General features: G+C 33.1%; 2 protein-coding genes across 2 annotated transcripts; one reads left to right on the top strand and one right to left on the bottom strand.

Annotated features, from left to right (window-relative positions):
• Positions 1-8,907: 8,907 nt before the first annotated feature.
• LOC104704439 (protein RICE SALT SENSITIVE 3-like) lies at positions 8,908-11,483 on the top strand. The gene is made up of 7 exons (XM_010420531.2): positions 8,908-9,190; positions 9,471-9,521; positions 9,626-9,805; positions 10,233-10,338; positions 10,460-10,501; positions 10,620-10,676; positions 10,770-11,483. Exons 1-7 carry the CDS (start codon positions 9,054-9,056, stop codon positions 11,334-11,336), a joined length of 1,140 nt encoding a protein of 379 aa, XP_010418833.2. The 5' UTR covers positions 8,908-9,053; the 3' UTR covers positions 11,337-11,483.
• Positions 11,484-13,181: 1,698 nt separating this feature from the next.
• On the bottom strand, positions 13,182-20,077 carry LOC104700743 (AP-1 complex subunit gamma-2). The gene is given in 18 exon segments (XM_087457992.1): positions 13,182-13,471; positions 13,589-13,687; positions 13,971-14,146; positions 14,246-14,473; positions 14,754-15,013; positions 15,126-15,230; positions 15,425-15,552; positions 15,961-16,056; positions 16,149-16,271; positions 16,411-16,465; positions 16,654-16,817; positions 17,070-17,160; positions 17,522-17,676; positions 17,994-18,173; positions 18,515-18,688; positions 18,897-19,038; positions 19,161-19,463; positions 19,760-20,077. Coding segments are annotated over 18 exon segments (2,607 nt in total). The 5' UTR covers positions 19,792-20,077; the 3' UTR covers positions 13,182-13,375.
• Positions 20,078-21,037: the final 960 nt, after the last annotated feature.

The following is a 21,037-nucleotide window of genomic DNA, read 5'->3' as shown; positions in this document are numbered from 1 at the left end:
TAAAAGTTGTGATTCATTTGAGCAGAAGGTTGTAACTGGTAAGATAACAAGAATGAGTTTGCCTTTGGATGTCAAAACAAGGTGGAACTCAACCTACTTGATGTTGTCAAGAGCCGTGAAGTTTAGAGTAACATTTGATAAGATGGAAATGAAGGACAAATTATACTATGACTTCTTTCTAGAAGTAGTGGATGGTGAACAAGGATTAAGCCGCATCAATTTGTTGATTGGAATGCAGTGAAGAGGTTAGTAAAGTTTCTAGCAATCTTTTTCAAATCCACTTTGGTTATGTCTGCATCTGCTAGTGTTGCCTCTTACAAATGCTATGGTGAGATAGTAACAAAAGAGAAGAGTCTGATGGTGTTGAGTACTAGTTTAGACAAGGATTTCAGAACAAAAGCTGATGATATGATAGCTAAATTTGAAAAGTACTGGGATGAAATGAAGCATACAAATAAAATGTTGATTGTTGCTAGTGTCTTTGATCCAAGGAAGAAAATGCAGTTTGCTAATATGTACTTTGAAAAGCTTCATGGTAAAGAGAGTCTAGATGTAACAGAGATGAATGAATCAGTCATTGATGTTTTGAAAGCTCTATTTAAGGAGTATAGTGAAGTTCATAACAAGGGAACAAACAATGAGTCATCATAGTCAAATCCGACATCAATAGTTGGTGGCCGAGAATACAATGATGCAAGTCATACCAATGATTTAATGTATGATGATGGTGGGTATGAAGTGCCAGAGTCGATGGATTGTGCTTATCAAGAGATGATTGATGAAATTGGAGTCACAGATCCGAGAGATGAGTTAGACATTATGAATCTGATTGTCAGAGACGATTTGCACGAAATGAAGGGTAAAGTAACAACCATTTGTAATGCAATTAAGTATGTGAGGTCTAATACAAAATTTGTGATTCATTTGAGCAGAAGGTTGTAACTGGTAAGATGACAAGAAGGAGTTTGCCTTTGGATGTCAAAACAAGGTGGAACTCAACCTACTTGATGTTGTCAAGAGCCGTGAAGTTTAGAGCGGCATTTGATAAGATGGAAATGAAGGATAAATTATACTATGACTTCTTTCTAGAAGTAGTGGATGGTGAACAAGGATTGAGCCGCATCAATTTGTTGATTGGAATGCAGTAGAGAGGTTATTAAAGTTTCTAGTAATCTTTTTCAAATCCACTTTGATTTATCTGAAAGAAAAACTGGAGAATCCTAAAACGACTATGAGAATATAATGGTTTGTACTGTCTTGATGGAAAGTAAACAATAGTAATTATCCAGTTTTAGTAGAAATAGCTAACGATGTGTTAGCAATGCAAGTTGTTTCTGTTGCATCTGAAAGTGCATTTAGCACTAATGGTCGTATCATAGAGCCACAAAGGAGCTGTTTAAGTCATTATATGATTGAAGTCTTGATGTTCATAGAGCAGGGCTGAAGTGTGAGCTGAATTCAATTGACAAAACAGTTACAAATGCACAACTTCTTGCTGATGTTGAAATGTTTGATAATCTTTAGAGAGGTAACAATATGTTGTTAAATTATTTTCTGTCAATCTTGAGTAGTGTATTAACATTCATGTTTTTGTTATTCACTTGATATCTTCGACAGTTTGATGGTGAAGTTGACTCAAGCTAGAATCATATTCGGATATAAGGTAATTTCATGGTATTTTGTTGCTTGTTACTTGTTTGTACACTACTGCACTTAGTAACAATTTGATTTGCTTTTAAAACAGAGAAACGATGAAGACGTTTGCGATTCTTGATGTTAGTACTCTTCTTTGATTCTTGATGTTTCTTTCAATTTTCTTAATACATACTTCTGGCTTTTATAAGACTTTTGAATTTGATTTTGGATGTTACTACTCTAGTCTCTACTACTTGTTTATGTTTTGGATTATACTTTTGGATTATGTTTCTCTTGGTTGTTTTGTTTGTCTCTAGTTTCTAACTTTGGTTTAGTTATTTTGGTATGAGTTTTTAGTTATAACTTCATGAAATTTGATCTAATTTTTCAATTTATATATAGGATATTTTAGATATATATGGGTATTTTGGTTCTAAATTGGTAAAAAATACTTAATACCGAATCGAACTAAAAAAATATTGGGTATATACCTATTATTTCCAAAAAAATATTTGCACCAACCCGAACCGAACCCAAACCGAGATTTCCATAATACCTATATGATTCCATAAATTATAAATCTGAATTACCCGAACCGATACCCGAATGCCCACCACTAAAAGCGAGGTTAAAAAATGGTTGTTCAAGAAATAATAGGTGTAAAAACTGTATGTTTGTTGGGAGAGGATCAGAGGTTTTTAGTGTGACATTGTGATTAAGGGTGTTATCTTGTCTATTTGAAAGAAAGATTGTTAAGATATTAGATAGATATTTTCTAAAATTAATTTTAAGTAAAATTTTAATCAGTGTAATATCTCGGTTTAAGAAATATAATAATGTATGCAGAGAAGTTTAAAATAATTGATTTAGCTATCTATGTCATAAAAATGCACTTATAATTTCAGTCAAACATTCAGAAACAACTCCACATTTTAAGTGTACTTACACTAGAGTAATTTCAAGATGAGTGACATTGCGGGAAGTAATTGTCAAAATTGTATAAGCAAAGTAAGGATAAAACACGAAGAAATATCGTGTAGTGATTTGTAAGATCGGTAAACAAGTCTTTAAAATCTTCTGGACATAATGAACCGGCCATCAGATAAAGATGAACTCACAGACCTAGTGAGAACATGGATTGTATTAAAAGTGGTGGCGGTCAGAGCGTTATATTTGATATTAGAGCCAAATCCAGACGAGTGTGGAGTCAACAGAGCTCACATCGTTGGGGAGGGGGGAGGGAGGGGTGACGGTCTTGATGTGCAACGAGGACGTTATAATCTCTTAGTGAAGGTGACGTCCGAACACAACTCCACATTTAAGGTTCTTATGCTGAAACAATTTCAGAGTAAAAAATGATTGTCGGAACCGTACGATTGAGGACAAAACACTGAAAAATATCGTTTGAAACAAGTTTGTTCAAGTTTGATACTTGGATCAAAATAGACAATACTATGCTAATTAATGGTTGAATTCACATAACTTGTAGAGGGCTAATAATATTACCCTAGCAATTTATATTAATCTGAGTTTTTAGTACTATAATTTTTTTGAATAGAAAATTGTAGTGACACTAATTTTTTCTGTGATGGTTTTAGATAAAATGATAACCTTACAAATTTTCTCCAAAGTTTCTGATTTATATATAAGACAACTGATGGGTTAAAGTACTAGCATAAGTATTCCATGCATGCTTTATTTATATAATGCTCAGTATAAACGTTCTCTAGAAAAAATCGTACAAATTCCTATGAGTTTTTTAACATTTATTGCTAATCTAAAGCATATTATAATGTTTTTTTTCCATTAAAGTTTGGACAAGATTTTTACAGAAATTGGGATAATTCGAGAGAATGGGTGGAGCAGAGATTCCACTTCCTAATGAAGGAAAGGGATGGGGCATTCTCTACCTCAGTGTACTTATCATCTTAGACCTCAAAATAAATTAAATGTAAAATGAATTAAATGCATGGATACATATACATGAAATAATAAATTTCTCGACTTGTGCCCATACCAACTTTTCCAACATACAACAATTACTCCAGATGATACCCGTCCCAGCAAATATTGCCATGTAAATCACTACAGTGAAAGAATATTTAAAAATTTCGAAATCAATTTACAATTCTTTATCGCATAACAGAAACTGTTAAATATAATGCACATATGTTCATTTTAATTGGTCTAAAAATCGTCAGTAGGAGATAAGACTATCTATCGGTGGTATGGTAAAATCGTCAATAACAAATCTAAGTATTGTGGGGAAAACTGTCGTCGTAGAATTAATTGTTCGTGAGGTCATTCATCATAATAATAACATATGTTGTATGTAGATAAATATAATAGATTAATCATCATTCATGGTTAAACTAAATCAAAATATTTATGGTGGCAATATAACGAACGATAAAAATGGAGAGAAAAAAAGAAGAAATATTCTTCCGCTCACTTAACACAACTGAAAATGGATTTTACTTAATAACCGAATATTAGGAGTCATAATTATTGGTTATCTCCAATGCTCATTCATTGGTTATACAAAATTAGACTCTATTTTTTTTTGTAATATTAGTATGTTCTATGAGTAGCTTTATAGTACTCAAGTGCTTACCTCATCTCGTTCAGAGCTTGTCCCTAGTTCTGCTGTGGCATCTTACCGTGTCGGAAATATTACAATTGTTTCTTAAGAACAAGAAATAACGCTCACACCAAAATTAGTTTTTATTTTTTATAAACAGTATCACCCGATGTCAAAAGAAAAAAAAAAGAAAGAAAACAGTATTACACCAAATATTAATTGCGTGATAGTGCTCATAATATACTAACAATTTGATATAGTTTTATTTATGTTTTTCATAGTTAAAATTGTTGTTTAGTGGTCTTGTGGTTGGTGTTCCTCGAATAGATGAAAAACTTATCGAATGATTCTTCGTATCATAGATAGTCATTCGTCGTGGTTTCGTTTATTGTAGGAAAAACCAATCTACCGGATGTCGTACATGTAATAATATCGTTAGTCATAGCTCATAGATTCGAGTATTAAGGGAAAAACCTATATTGTTGTATAGTTGTTTATAAAAACTATCCATCGTAATCATTACCATATATGATGTAGTTAAATGACATTATAATATGAAAAACCAAATTGTTAAAAATATTATGCTGTCCAATAAAGGTAAGGTCACAATGATGACATTCATTTTCCTGAACTTGTTTAAGGATGTCTTCTTGTTCATGAATCCTAATTAATTTCTATTAAAAGGCAACTAATAAACCTCACCGAGTAATCTATGCATGCTAAATGAAATAAGAAATCAACTACTAACTACTTAGCGTATCATATGCGTCAACTATACTTATGATTCACTTCGAAGCTACATACTTAAAATAGTATCTATAACAATTATATATTATTCAATAACTCAGAAATAAGGAGCATAAATGCATTTATATATATGTACCATTGTACATATATATATATATAGAAATCTAACTACCAAAAAAAAAAAATCTAACCGTGTGTGTATGTAAATATGTAGATGAAAAATATGGGTTGCCAGGGGAAGAAGCCAAGCTAGAGAGATAGTAGAGATTGCAATGTCTGTCCCTATGTAGAAAATCTAAGAGGTGTGGACAAATTGCTAGACCTATGAACATTAAAGACTATGCATGTGAATATTTTTTCATAAATTTTCACATGAATTAAGAATATTAAACGATTGTTTCTTACGATGGATCAGCAAACTTATAAAAAACGATACTCAAATTATAACAAAAATCGAATCTCCACATTCAAACAAACATATTTTTTATGTGACCCCATAACTTACAGATACATAAAATACATTTCGCTTGCTAGATACCAATTATTTATGTAACATAAAATCTAATCATAATATTTTCATCATTTCCGTATGTAACATTATGTAAATCATGAATCTTGTGCGCCCTCTTTGTAACTTTTTTTTCTTTTTTTTGGTGTTAAACGTCTTAGCATCTTTATAATTTATGATGTCCATGTTACTAGTGAAAAAATATCTTGAGTTTCAAAAAACTTCGAATTAGTAAAATATTTTGATCGTCACAATTGCAAGCACTTGATAATAGATTTGGCATGTTGACATATATACGGAATTATATTCCCATTCTTTTTTGTACTATGTAGAAAACTTAAAAGAGATAATATTTACCTAAAAATTCATTTTTTAAGATTTTGTAAGTATTATCTTAAAAGAGATAATTATGTTTTGGTTCTATTTGTAAATATTTAGCCAAAACATACAGCTAAATTATTATAAGTATAACCAAAACATAATTAGAGTAGTTAAATGAAAAAAACGAAGAAGAGAGAAGGTAGGAAGAATGGTCAAAGACAAGAGCATAATGGTCTGCCCAAAAACACTTTCTTAGTGTCAGCCTCAGAGCTGAATTGAAAGCACTGAAAGCTCCTTTTAGTCATCATGTCTTTTTCCTCCAATCTATTTCCATTTTTTTTTCTTCTTATTATTCTTACCATTTCTACATTTTTTAATTGCTTTATTTCAATCCGTATAGAGAGAGATGTATGATAAATTAAATGAAGCATCTATTATTGTTTATACATCTAGTCCCTAACGCCTATCTACGTGGGCACACAATCTTCGTACCAAAATGATAAAAGTTTTCCAACGTACACTGCTCTTGCTTTTTGTTTTGGCTTCAAGAGTTCAATCTATGACTACGTGCGTGAACTAGTTACTATGCTTCATCGAGGATTAATTATAATTCAAAACTTGATCTATATCGAACAAATGATATGGGGAGGGGAAATGTTTCAAAGCTCGCTTAGTTGTTAAGTTGGATTATATCTAATATATTTAAAAATGAAAGTCGATCTGCATGGATGAACTAAAAAAAAAATTTAACACTATATATGTCCGTTTCGAAATATTTCAAAAACTTAATATTTGATTTCACTACTGTTTAGTTTTTCTTTTGTCAACAAATAATTGTTTAAAATTACAAATTATCAATATATGTTGTTTTTTGTCAAAATATGTTGTTAAACCGTAGTTTTTTTTCAATAACAATGTCTATTAATACAGATTTCATGATTCTTTTTTTTTTTTCTTTCTTTTAACTCATTCCCCACTATGTAAACCACTAACATTAGTATGACTGTTGTGTATTCTCTTGAAAACCAAGCTTTACATGAATAATCAGTTTCTTGATGTTTCTTCATGACTTCTACTTTTAATAATGTCATGGAGACCTTTTAAACCCTTAAGAACCTTACAAGAACCCATAATAGATGATAGTAAGGAAAGATTGTTATGGTCTACAAGAATGCATGACTTCTAAAATGGAGATTTGAACGACAAAACCTATCCATTTTTAAGAGTTAGTAAAATCAATTTTTAGAACAAAAAAGATTTGATCAATAGTAAAGAAATATAGCGACATCTATATCACGTAGTAATATGAAAAACTGATATGTCATTAATCAGTAATCAACATTCACCACGATTCCCATTAGCCTCATTCTCCAACATCATTAATGGTGAATTTAAAAAGTCGAAAATAACATCATTGAGACCTCTCGGGAGAAATTAGTGTTGCAGATGATACAACAGTAAATAAAAAAAATCATGCGTTGGCTAGCTAGCTTTGACCAGCATAGAAGAATAATCATTAGACTAATTTTTAATATATTTATAAGACATTCTCAAGTAGCTGTGTTAAAAGAAAAAGAGATATATAGACTTCGAATATATGTCTCTATATCCTTGTCCAAAAACGTATCATTTAATTCGTCAAAACTATCATAAGGAATTAAGGATCCATGTGACACATTTGAATTAGCTCAACGCCTCTACCGCAAGCTGTAGGGTCCTTTAAATATAATTTTCACAAAACGTACCATCTCTTTATAATGTAGAGATGTTTTCTTAAATTCCTTGGTAAATGATTCGGATTGTGATTTGACTTAGATATTATGTGTCTTCTGATTTTGGTGATATAATGTCGTTGATTAATTCCTTAGCATCATCAATGAGATTTTGATTCCTATAAGACCATGGCATGTGCAGATATAAATCCATACACAATGCATATACATGTGTGTATATTGTGACTTTTGTGCAAGTAATAGTTCTCGAAACATATTGATATGAAACTCTCGTGCATGTAACGACAATTAGATAAACTACTAACTAAACTTATATGTTATGTGTAAACGATTGATTTTAAGTTTTTCTTTAAGAGAATAAGGAAAGAGAAGAAGAGAAATGAGAGAGAGAGAGGGTAATTAAAACACATGTACAAAAGAATCAAAAAAAGAGGTACAGTTTTCGTTAACTGACCACTGAACTGAAAATAAATGAATGTGTTGGTAAAAGGAAAACCTCAAAGTTTATTTCATAGGATTTGAAATTAAATCAATTTGGCAGTTTTGTCAGAAAAAAAAAAAAAAAAAAAAAAAAAAAACTTATATTTATAAAAGTAGTATTCATTAACTTAGATATGATTTTCAGGTAAAAAGACAGTTTCTCATTTAGTGTCAAAACCCAATAATGATGAATATGTTATCTTGATGACATTATAGTCAGAATTAAAAGGTTGACATAGTCATATATTGTATAACTTACAAAATTGGTGTTCTTGGTGTATGATCTGGTCCAGACTATCAATAGATTTTTTTTTTTGTATGAGATTGTGTAACTTACAAAATCTGGCGTATCAAGTCTGATTTTGGATAGGATACATCAAATATGATGATGAGGAGATGAATAACACAACATGTATTGATGTCTCTACCCATACTACTACATTGTACATGTTTTTTTTCTATTGATTTCATTTGTAAATACATGCACAAACATATATATGAAAAATTGTTCTTAGTTATATTATTTTAATATTAACTCATTAGAGGAAAACCTTAACATTAACTAATGCGATTACAGAATATGATATAAAATAAAAATCAACTTAAAACGATTAAATAATACTCTAAGGTTCAGGTCTGCTTACAATTTTTCATGCGACACAATATAATGAATTCTTATACGTACTTGGCAAAAGAAAAGGAGAGAGTAAATAAGATCAGAATAAAGTAACGTTAGGTAAATTGGCTGGCTAAACACAAGGAAAAGAAAAGCCAGAGAACTTAAAGAAATGAATTTCTTATCTTCATCCAAATTTAATGAAATAAAATATAATAATAAAGTTAAAAAAAAAAAAAAGATGCTTTGTGGGGTGGATCTATAAGCTTGTTATATAAAGGAGGATAGATAGAGAGGGTTTGCTACCTTCTTCTATCTAAAGAAAGTCTTTACACAGAGAACCCCAAACCAAGAAAAAAAAAAAAAAAAAAAAAAAGAGAAAATAACTCAAAAAAAATAATTAAATATTAGGCCTTTGTAAATTTAGAATAAATGGAAGAACATCTAAATCCATTAGCGGTGACTCATCTTCTTCAACACACACTAAGAAGCTTATGCATCCATGAGAATTTTCAATGGGTTTATGCTGTCTTTTGGAGGATCTTGCCCAGAAACTATCCTCCTCCCAAGTAAGCTTTTCATTCAAAATCAAACGTATATAATATAATATACATATAGAACAAGTATAAAACTTTGGTGTTTAAAAAAAAAAAAAATTTCGACTTTCGTGTTATCCTATTCCTTTTCTATTCTTCTGTGATTTATATATATATATGTATATTTTAATCTTTGAGTTTTGCTTGGGGCTTATATTATAATTAATTAAGTGTACTTTATAAAACAAAATCTTTGTTTAAAAATCATTAAATGATGCATATGTGATGATCATTTGGTGTTATTTGCAAGTAGATGGGATGGTCAAGGAGCTTATGATAGATCGAGAGGAAACAGAAGAAACTGGTAAAGATAAAAACCACCTCTACAAACTTGTATGCATATATATATAAAAAAAAAGATTTTGTGGTGAATAACATTTAATAATACGTGTGTTTTAATTTTGGCAGGATCTTGGTTTGGGAAGATGGGTTTTGCAACTTTGCAGCTTCTGCCGGGGAAGTAAGTACTGGTGAGTGTAGCGGTGGCGGCTCGGCCGCTTATGGAAGTAGTGATTTTCAACAATATCAAGGGCTTCAGCCTGAGTTGTTCTTCAAGATGTCGCATGAAATCTATAATTATGGAGAAGGGTATGTGAGGATAATATACACTTTTTTTTTTTACCACAAAAGATTTGTTCACAAGGAAGTTTATTTAATCTTTTTCCCGAGAAATATTTCGTTTTTCTTATATATATATATAGTACTTTCTCTCTTTTGTGATTCACTTTTTTTGTATGTTAACAGTGTCTTTTGGTACTATTTTCAACACCTATTTTCTTACTTAGATTTTTATATCTATATGTATGTATATGTAAAGAAGGTGGTTTTAGAAAGTTACGAGTCAAACTACCTCTTTTTCTCAATTCAAAGGTTATGATCTATAACTGTTTAAACGCCTCAAGGACAAGAGAGGAGTATTTAATTAATCATTAACTGTCAACTAAATAAATTATTACTTGTTAATTAATTTAATACTAATAGTCTAATGATTGAAGTGTTCTGAAATTTTGTGCAGGTTGATAGGAAAAGTAGCTGCAGATCACAGTCACAAGTGGATTTACAAAGAACCTAATGACCAAGAGATTAACTTTTTATCTGCTTGGCACAACTCTGCTGACTCAGTAAGCATATGCATATACCTACCTATCCACTTCTTTACATACACCCGTGCATGCTATTACCGTTTTAGAGGAAATAAAAATGTATCACTAATACTAGTTGAAAATTTATGTAATTGTGCAGTACCCTAGGACATGGGAAGCTCAGTTTCAGTCTGGTATCAAAGTATATGTTTCTCCAACTCTTTTTTTTTTTTACTTCTAAAGATATGCATTATCATACATCAAACTAGTAAAGTATAGCTCTCTATATATAATTACATGAAAATGAATATCGCTTGCAGACCATTGCCTTGATTTCTGTTCGAGAAGGTGTTGTCCAGTTAGGAGCTGTTAACAAGGTTTCTCACTCCCTCTCTCTCTCGCTCTATATGTAATACACTTTGTATATATATAAGATGATATATTTACGTATTAAATTGTTTTTATTAAAGGTGATAGAGGATTTAAGCTATGTTGTGATGCTAAGAAAAAAGCTGAGCTATATAGAGAGCATCCCTGGAGTTCTTCTTCCTCATCCTTCTTCTTCTGGTTACCCTTTCATCAACGCATCACCTTCTGAAACATGGCACTTCCCTGGAGTGGCTCCTTCACAGCAGCAGCCTGAGCACCAGTTTTATCACTCTGACCACAACCACCGCTTCTTGCAGCCACAAGCGGTAGGAGCGGCTGCACCGGCGCCTCTACCTCTTTCGATGAAGATCACACCGTCGATGAGTAGCCTCGAGGCGCTTCTCTCTAAGCTCCCGTCGGTTGTACCTCCGGCGACTCAGCCAGGATACTTCCCGTTTCACCACAGTGCTAAAGAAGAAATGAGTCAAGAAGATCAAAATGATTCGTTTAGGGCTGAACGTAATGATTTGGTGGGTGAGGGTAGTAATAATCATAACCATAATAATTACAATAGTAATAATGATATTTATAACTATAGCAATAATTGCAACAATAATAATTACGATAGAGAGAATAAGATTGGTGGGTTTCTTAGTGAGGATTATTAAGTTTATTCAAATCTCTCTCTCTCTCTTTCGTACAATAAGTATAAATTGTACTAAGAATTTTCGTAGTCTGACATTATCAATTCTTAGATTTTATTTTTCTCTTCGTTGGCAATAAAATAATAAATAAAAATAATATTTTTATAATAATATTGGTATTGAAACAGTGTGTATGTCTTGTTTCTGACATAGTGACATAGTACGTTGTTTTAACGGTACTTGTGTTAAAATTTTGCAGATTCCATGTCTTGAACAAAAATATCACGTAAAATTTATAAATTGAAAAAGGTAATATAATCTATAAAACATATAATTCTATCTTGGAATGGAATTTATAATGTTTTACTTAGTTAGACTATAACCGAGTTTTTTCTACTTTATTTCATCACCCTTCGTTTTGTATACATAATTACATACTTCATTTGGTCAAGAAACCAGTCTCTTATAATTATCACAAAAACTTGAGAAAATGGTATGCTGATTAGTTGAGAGGTACGAAAATTTATAAATACAAATTATTTTACATTCAACCCAATTTCAGAGAAATCATTAGACTTAAAATCTGGAGAAACTAATCTGATTTAAGGTATGTAAATATAATCCACACATTTTGTAAGGTATCAAGGACTTCTTTCATTATGTTTTGTTTAGCTATATATAGCTACAATTAGTGTTTAAAAATGAAATTGCTATTAGTTTGATGAATATGTTCATGTTATAAACCAGAAAAATAAATCAAATGATTGCGGTATACACATATTGTTGTATGTTTTAGTAAATGTTCAAGAAAATGGACTAGTCGGCTAATATAGCACGTTTGGACGGCATTGTAAATGTAAACACAACCTAAACAGCAGTGTGCATAAACAAACAGTATATATGGGGCTTAGGTAGGCGTCTCTATCCGTCACATACAATATTTGTTGAAAACTAAAAATTTTGTCTATCTATTTATTTTGAGTTTTGATTTTCAATTATTATACTGATTTAGAATATTTTAACAACTAATTAAAAAATAGAAGTTAAAGAAAGTGTATGATTACAAAGCAAGAGAAAAAAATGAAGGAATTTCGTGTCTTAATTAACCAAATATAACCTTTTTCTCAACTGTAGTATATAAATGTAATATACTGATTTAAAAGTAAACAGGTAAACCGTGCAAATTGTCTATGTTCCATTTAAGCGTTACATCCACCAGTCGTGGTTACACGTTTCGTGCCCAACCCCGTCTGTGACGATTGAGGTCAGCAGACACAATTTTATAAAAAGACATGCTGTTAATTTGGTCACAGGCGGTTTTGCAGTACTATCGGGTTCTTGTCCGTAATCCACGATTTCACTAACCAACCTATAAGATCCAGCGATAGAAGTATCTTCTTAATTAACACCAAAAACATTTGAGATCAAATGCCAAGGACCTAAAGAGATGGTTTTGGTAATATCTCAATTAAGAGTTATCACTACGGTAATTCTCCAAATTATGAATACCAACTATTTAAAACTGCCATGCAAAATTAGTATTTATGAATGTTTTCTGAGAAGTATCATATTGTCGTCTTTACGTATTTTCATTTAAAGAATCTTAACTAAATGAGTCCATGATCCCTCGCTAACATGAGAAATCCACTAATCAAATTAAACTAGACAACAACATCAAATCATATGAACGTATGAACTACATACTGTATTTCATTCAAAACTCAAACCTTCATCCATAGATTCCCAATTTCGACATAACCATTACAAAGGAAACAAACCCTCCAAACATTTTTGTGATTTTTTTTTTTTTTAATGACAAGTTCCACTAATAATGATGAAACAGAGGTCGAAGCAGCGAAGAAAATAACATTTGACAAGACACATTCTCATAACTCGAAGTCAAACTATCATAAAAAATATATCTCTTTAAACCCAAATTTCACACAAAGCCACAACGAATACACACACAAACGTTCTATGACGAACTTTGTTTTAGTCTATGGGAAGTGATCATATATAAAATTAGGAATATGTATAATAATCTTGGAATACCTGAAAATTTCTCATAACCCACGTGGGAAATTGTTGATTTGTCCTTCTTCCAATACATCTTTGCCATTAATTTTGTAACCTACCCTCATCCTCATCACAATGGGTTTCTGAAACGATGAAACAACAGCGATTATTCTGAGAGTTCGGCGGTCTCGGTTTCACAGCAGATCGAGGGTTGTGCTAAATGTTATATAAATCTGGTCAGAGGAATAAGGGAATAATACCTTTCCCTGTTGGCTATTTGTAACTCTCATAGTTTGTTTAATGCTTCCGTTGGCTGGAAGAGAGTTGCTGCTAGCGGGATCCAGGTGAAGTTGTAGAAACTGCAATGTGTGTGATTATCAAATATTAGGAATATACTAGAACATCGTCAACAAAACTTCAGAAACCAGATCGTTTCGAAATCTCAGATCAAACTAATAAAACATATCATGGAAACTTAGACAGACACGAATCTTAATCCAAAACAGTTCCAAGGTCTAAAGCATCAATTTATTATGGCCATGAAGCCCATGACAGCTTTTTGTTTTGGAAATATTTTCTGGAGTAAACTATGAAGCGAAAGGCTTATAACACACACAAAAAAAAGCAAGTTTGAGACCTGACCTTTGGAACTGCAGCCTGGAATAGAAAATCTGTGTACACGTTAGGAGAAAGATTTGTGAAATTGCCCACAATATCTGTCGTTTGAGGGTTTTCTGGTTTCTTTGTGAAGATGAACTCAATCTTCAAGGAGCTGCTTTCAAAAGCAACAATGGACGGATATGCTGGGCTCTTGTCCTCTGTGAAGGAAATAGATGCCAACATCACATTTTAAAAACACGGAAACTGAGGGAAAATTGTGCACAGTAACTTTTCAATGCTTAACATCGTATCTTTACCGTTCTTTGGTGGGGTGGAGCCAAATCCGTCCAATAAATCCATCATAGAAGAAGGCGCAGTGGGAGAAGTTGATGAAATTGTATCCATGGATGCTATTGGAGCATTGTTATCTTGCATAGATAACAAGTCTCCATTCGTCGAGCCATTTTGCACAGGGGAAGGAGTTCCGATTGACAACAAATCCAAAAGAATATCCGCTCCAGCTTACGATGGTTGCATACCTGAAACTGATAGACGCAGGGGTAAACAACAAGCTCAAAGATTTAGACATTAAGATGCAACTTCACAACTGAACATCCCAATCATTTTACAAAACGTAACACTATATATCGGCTAAAGAAACGTCTATGAATTATGTTCCAACTAAGACTCCAAGAAGATATGCTATACAGATGGTTATCATTATCAGTTGCCATACCAGATCTCTGACCCGACAGATGCTATGCTTTAAGTTATTTTTTTTGTTCCAACTGGTGGAGTGGTATAGTATAAGTTTGGAAATCTAACCAGGTTGTGCTGAAGGCTGCGTTATATCAACACCAAGAAGATCTTGAAGAAAGTTGTCACCAGAGGAGGTTGGTGCAGGAGTATCATCAGAACTCAGGTCAAGTAAATCAACAAGAGGAGCTGCAGCAGCTTTAGCAACACCATTCGGAATACTAAGCGGTGATTTTCCGGAAGTTGAGACAGATGCAGGTAAAGAACCAGCTCTCCTTCCACTAAATGTTGCCTCATCAAGGACAGGCATTCTTTCAAGCAAGGTAGATCTGCATGTATACAGATCGATTGTGTTGAATAATTTAGTAGATATTGATCCATGGAACCTTCTCATCCAAAATCGATGAGAACAGATATGTTCAGTATCATCGAAAGAATTACCTTATATTCTGATGCTTTTGAATAACTGAACTAAACTCCATAGATCTTTGTTGCAGTTCTAAGACAAAGCTACCTTTGTTTTGTCCTATAATACTTTTAACCCTCCTGTAAACAAATACAAGAAGCCTATCACTGATGAGAAGTAGCATGGACTAATTTTCACTGCCACCTAATTTTTAAGAAAAAAGTTTACAGGGACGTGAAAAGACTTCAGGCATGATTATACTTTATACCCTAGTAACCAAAAACTCTGGAATCAACTGAGTAGACATAATAAAGGTAGGTAGGAGTTGGCATACTCTGAACAAGAAGGAAAACGAGATGAGATCTTTAAAAGAGCAATGAGTGCCATTGCCTTCGTTGTGACATCCGAAGTATGATGCTTAATAGCAGTCTCGATAACATCCACTGCATCTGATTCTGTTACCTGATTACAGAAGCTTGAGAACTCAAATTAGTATCTATCCATCTAATATCTACATTGAACAAACAAGTCTTTAGCATGTAAAGATGATCATTCAAAAAGTCGCGGGCAGAAAATTTCAGCAATAAATCTATTTGACTGGGTAATCAAATAGTAAGGAATAATAACCCGCACAAGACACAGAGAATAACAACTGAAACCATTTTCCTTTTATCAACCAGAGAACTAGCCGGCGCAGAAAATTCATAAAACGGAGATTAGTTAATATTTTCTAGGGTGTGAGGATCCCACGCAAATCAGTGAAGGACAAAAATGTTACAAGACAAAAAAAAATCAAGAAAGAGATCCCGTAACTGCGCCTCCAGTATCAGTCACAAAAATAAGCCCTTCGTGCAGGATGATAGTACTCACCGTTATTGGATCTTCTAAGTCAAGCATTCCAGAATTGTTTACCAACAGATCAGCATATTCTCCTATGCACCATACTGCAACACGCACAAGACTTTCCTGTACCAAACATCACAAATGATCCTCTTACTCCTAAGTTACAAGATACTACAATTTAGGAAACGCCTGACCAAAGAAAAATGTCATCCAACCTGTTCACAAGATGTATGTAATGCTCTGTACAAAGCCCTGACAGTGTACCCATGGAGATGAGGGGCATTTGTTATTACAACAATCAACGCGTGCCACACATCCTCTTTCACATAAGTTCCAGCCTACATGTCTCAAATTAAGATCTACTTATTTTCATATGAAGTAAAGAGTTTGTTTTTAGTTAAAGAAGCCTGCATGTCAATTGATACTGATAAATATATGGAGAAATTGTAATTTCACGACCTGGGTTAAAAAGTATACCTCAGATAGAACCTTTAGCATTTGATCAATGTACCAGATTTTCTCTGGAGCAAACCTAGTCAGAAAGGAAATACAATCAGGTCTGAAGGACGCCATTCATCCAGGCCAGCATTCTGATAAAATTCAGGGATTACTTTTAATTTAGCTTTACTCAGATCTTTGTTACAAATTAAAATGTTCAGTTACCATCTACCAGCTAAATGAAATATCAGTACACGCTGGCTGAAAAGTCGTGAAACTTACTTTTCAACAATGGAGCATATTTTTGCAGCAAGATCTCCCTTAAAATCTTGTTCGCTTACTTCCAAATATTCTATAAGCTCCTTTGCTAGCGGCTTCACGTTATTCTCATTCACCAGAAGGTAAATAAGTTCAAGTGCCCTTTTCTGAATTGAAGCATCTGAATCCTAAACCAGAAGATATTTTAGAACACTTTTTCCATTTAATAAAGAGTGATCTCAGACTACCTAAATAGAATTGGATGGTTACATGTAAAAATATATATATTCAGTGACTATAGTAAAACACCATGCCGGGAAGCATGTTATAGCTCAGCGATATAAATTGAATTCCGTAACCAGTAAAAACAGTGGACTAAAAATCATCTGGTAAGTCAATAAGATACAACCAACAGAGAAGTGTAACACCATATAAAATACCTTAACACACTCCAGGATTGTAGCTCTGTGTCTCTGAACCGCTTGGGAATCAACAGTTAAGGCTCTCATCAGCATGTTTAATGCTACGTATCTGAGAAAGCAAAGCTAAGGTTTATCGTTTTTGGAAGGTGGTCAATGGAGAGACAAGAAAGGCATCAGGTGCAGTGTGTTATCAATTGCCACAAAATATCTTCCACATCCATACACAATACTGTCAAAACATGTCAGGTTTGGTTTATTTTATCTTTATAAGAGTTGCTCCTTCAAGCAGAAAAAAAAAAACAAAAACAAAAACAAAAAAAAAGAATCACGGAAAACTAGACATATTTGAATGAATCAATAATTATCGGTATTATAGCAAATAAAAATTGAAAGATTACTGTTGATCAATAGTAAGATGTCAAGAGATAAGGTTACAGAAAACTCAAACAATGGTGGTACTCGATAAAAACCTGATGTTATTATCTCGGTTGGACAAGAATTTTCCCAAGATATTGATTGCAAGGACTCGTAAGCCACCGTTTTCTTCAATGCTCATTATCGTTTGAACGCATTCGTATAGGATAGCGTTGCCTGCATTTTTGTTTGACTCGGTTTTTGATGCCACCTAAGACATTATAAAATCAAGTTGGGAATCAAAACGATTTTCTGTGATTATGATTCTAACTGCTCTAGATCAATTTTTTTTTAATGCAAGTGTAACAGAGATCCTTCTAGCAAAATCCATAAAGGTGAGAAAAAGGCTTCATTTGTTACCTTTATTGATTCTGGAAAATCAGAAAGAGCAAAACATTATGAAAATAACATAAAGGAAGCTTTTGAAAAGCAAATAAAGGATCACAAAGACAGCAAAACATGAAAAACCAGGTCATTCAAGCCAGGAAGGCCTTGAAAAAAAAACTTGACAGACTAAGTACAACAAACCTGAGCAAGTATATCATTCATACAGTCACTAGCATCTGCATCCCCTTGGCCCAAAACACGCAACAGTCTGAGCAATCTGATGTGAAGAAATGGATCCATAATTCCAGCAACATCATACTCTGGTGAATATGGACTGTTTGCAATATCTCTCAGGGTTTTAACCAAGCCCTCTGTGCATTTCTGTCAATCAGATAAGGAAACCGCTAATTTTCCGTCATGTCAAGCAAAACAATGATTGAAAACACTCAAATCAGTTCAGCATGTAACTAAACTTATGTAAGGGTCGCAGGATAACCATGAATCCAAAGAGAAAAAAATGGGGATGCATGGATGATATAGATTCCAGATATAAGGATAATGAAACTATGAGACAGTAGGAGGCTAAGAGTTACAAAGAGAAGTCTAATGAACAGATACAGAGCTACTTTTAGATTCTCCAAGAGAGAAGGAGAGTGCACACTACAACATACAAGGCAGCCTAATATTCTTTTAACCAAATAGAAAGGATATCAGCAGTTTACCTTACGGAAATATTCAAGGGCTTCGGAACTGACATTACAGATCTCCGTGCAAAGGTGAACTCCCGTAATGAGAACACCATGATGCTTTTCTTTGAGTAAAGCAGCACCAGGATTAATAAAGTTCTCAGAAAGATCAGGAACTTTTCTGATGATCCTTATGGCGCAAAGAGCTGCCTAAATAAAGAAAAAAGTTAAAGAATGAAAATTTCATCTGTTGTGCTCGTCAATGGATACAAAAATAACAGAAGTAAAGTTAAGATTCATGAAAATGAATGCATAGCTCTTAAATTACTGCTTTATTTAGTTAAAACATGCAAGTCAACTTAGCTTCTAAAATTCTGTTATCTGAACAGGTGCAATTACAGTAGGAGAAAGCACTCACTTTCTTGCGTATATTTGGATCACGAAACTGAAGCAATCTTTCAACTTCAGGGGCGAGATCACGAGCCATTTCTGCTGAACAAATATTTCCTAAAGCACAGAGAGCAAGCCCCACAATGTATTGGTTTGTGTGATTCAGATCTCTAGACGTGAGTCAAGGTTCTCACAATATCAATTTAAAAATTTGTACGAAGCTGCCAGCAAAAATTTAAAAACTAAAAAAAAAAAAGAATCAAATTCGAAAAAATTCCACCGAAAAGGATACTGCTTCAGGGAGTTGGTGACAAGCATTAGCACTTCTTGCCTTTCATCAAGAAGCAACATCAACCCGAGATAACCAATCCTCTTCTCAGGAAACCCAGGAGAAGCAATTAACTTCAAGCACTCCATCTGCCCGAAATGAGTTGGATAACCAAGCATGTGAATGAACATGAGCTTTGCTAGATCCCTGTGTCTGTAGTCCTGGTCATTTTCATTAATAGAAGCACGGATTGCAGCACATTCTTTCCTTACAACAGCACGTTCCTCAGCAGCGGTTTTACTTGCACGTATAGCCCTAATCATGTCGCTGCAAACATCAACAAATGATGAATCCAAGCAAAGTAAACTGTATTACTGTAACACTAGCACAAAGCTTAAGAGGATTGATTAATACAATTACAACATGCCTAATCTCTCACTTCCATAATCCACCAATACAATTTCACTTTCCGAATTGAATTTTGCCGACAAAATATACAGATTCCCCAGTAGAAAACTTAAAGAATCAAAGCTACATTACGGATTTTAGAAATCAAAACCGCAACAATGGAAAGTATCGCAAATTACTATAGTTAGAGATCGGAAGCAAAGTGAAATCTTAACCTGAGACGCGTCCCGGAAGAGAAAGGATTCATGATTGTTGTTGTATCCAGGCCGGAGCGGTACAAATTACAAAGCTGATGAAAATCAGATCCAGAGGGACGATTTGTGCGAGAAAAATGGATCAACAGATTCGAAAAATCATAGATCTAAGAAGCTCTCATTTCCCAGATCTGAGAGTTTCGAAATTCACTTGATCTCTCTCTCTCTCTCTCTCTCTCCCTTCCACTATCGATGAAAAGATGAACAACATGAGAATGAAAGTGAGAGTTCTCTCTGTGTGTGTGTTTTTTTTTCTCTTTTCTTCTTCATTAAAAGGTTAAACGGAAAATTTCTAACGGAGTTGCGGGAGTTGAAACGGAACACTAAACGGTAACAGATCAATACTCAGAAGTCAGAAGTCTCTCGTTGACTTAGAAGGTTCGATTTATTTTTATTTTTTCTTTGGCAACAATTATTCACCAGAATACGAATTGTCACCCCGTTTCATTCATAAGATCACATTCAAGTTAATAATCGTTAGCTACATTCAGTATCACATATCCTGAATTGTTACTGTCAAATATAAGTATATAACATTAACCATCCAGATTTCGGGAGTGGAGAATTCATGATCTTGACAAACGTTAGCAAATAGCAATGCTAGTTTATCTTGGGTTGACAACTATTAATCTAAGAAACCCAAAAGTTGGATTTTTGTAACAAATCTAAAAACTTGATATTCAATAAATTCTATGAAAATGATCAAGCACAAGATGGCTACCTACTTGAAGGTGGTGAAGAAAGCATTGGTTCGAAATATCTAGTCTAGCTTCAGCCTTCAGCGTGGTACCATCAGTAAGTAACCATGCACATTTTTTAGCTAAATTATAGGTTCTCCATTTATGTCATCGTCGTCGTAAATAAAGAATTATGATTGTTTTACAACTTTATTAAAAATAACTATCAAAATTTCTCGTGCAATTTACTCCCTTTTTTTCTATCTTAGTTGATTATTTCGTAATTCATAGTGTTAAATTGTTTTTTGAAAATTAAAGATACGTACGATGAAAATATGGTTATGAAAAAACAGTACAACATATTTGTTAAGATGCATACATTAACTTACTAGCCATCATACACATTTAACAATAGATTTCTAAATCATACACATTTAACAATAGATGCATACACTAGTCCATCATACACATTTAACAATAGATTTCTAAATCAACGAAAACAAGTTCAAAATGTGTATAATGTTATACAATCTGCTTAACGTGACTGATTAAAATAAGTGCC

This window comes from Camelina sativa, chromosome 7, assembly GCF_030686135.1.
Source record: "Camelina sativa cultivar CO46 ecotype springtype chromosome 7, ASM3068613v1".
Classification (NCBI taxonomy): domain Eukaryota; kingdom Viridiplantae; phylum Streptophyta; class Magnoliopsida; order Brassicales; family Brassicaceae; genus Camelina; species Camelina sativa.
The sequence above is the reverse complement of the archived record's forward strand: the minus strand, read 5'-3'. Positions and strand labels throughout refer to the sequence as shown.

Coding starts and splice junctions, on each gene's coding strand:
- LOC104704439 (XM_010420531.2), top strand. CDS start 9,054: ATGGAAGAACATCTAAATCCATTAGCGGTGACTCATCTTCTTCAACAC. Junction 9,522..9,625: donor AGAGGAAACAGAAGAAACTG/GTAAAGATAAAA, acceptor TAATTTTGGCAG/GATCTTGGTTTGGGAAGATG. Junction 10,677..10,769: donor AGTTAGGAGCTGTTAACAAG/GTTTCTCACTCC, acceptor TTTTTATTAAAG/GTGATAGAGGATTTAAGCTA.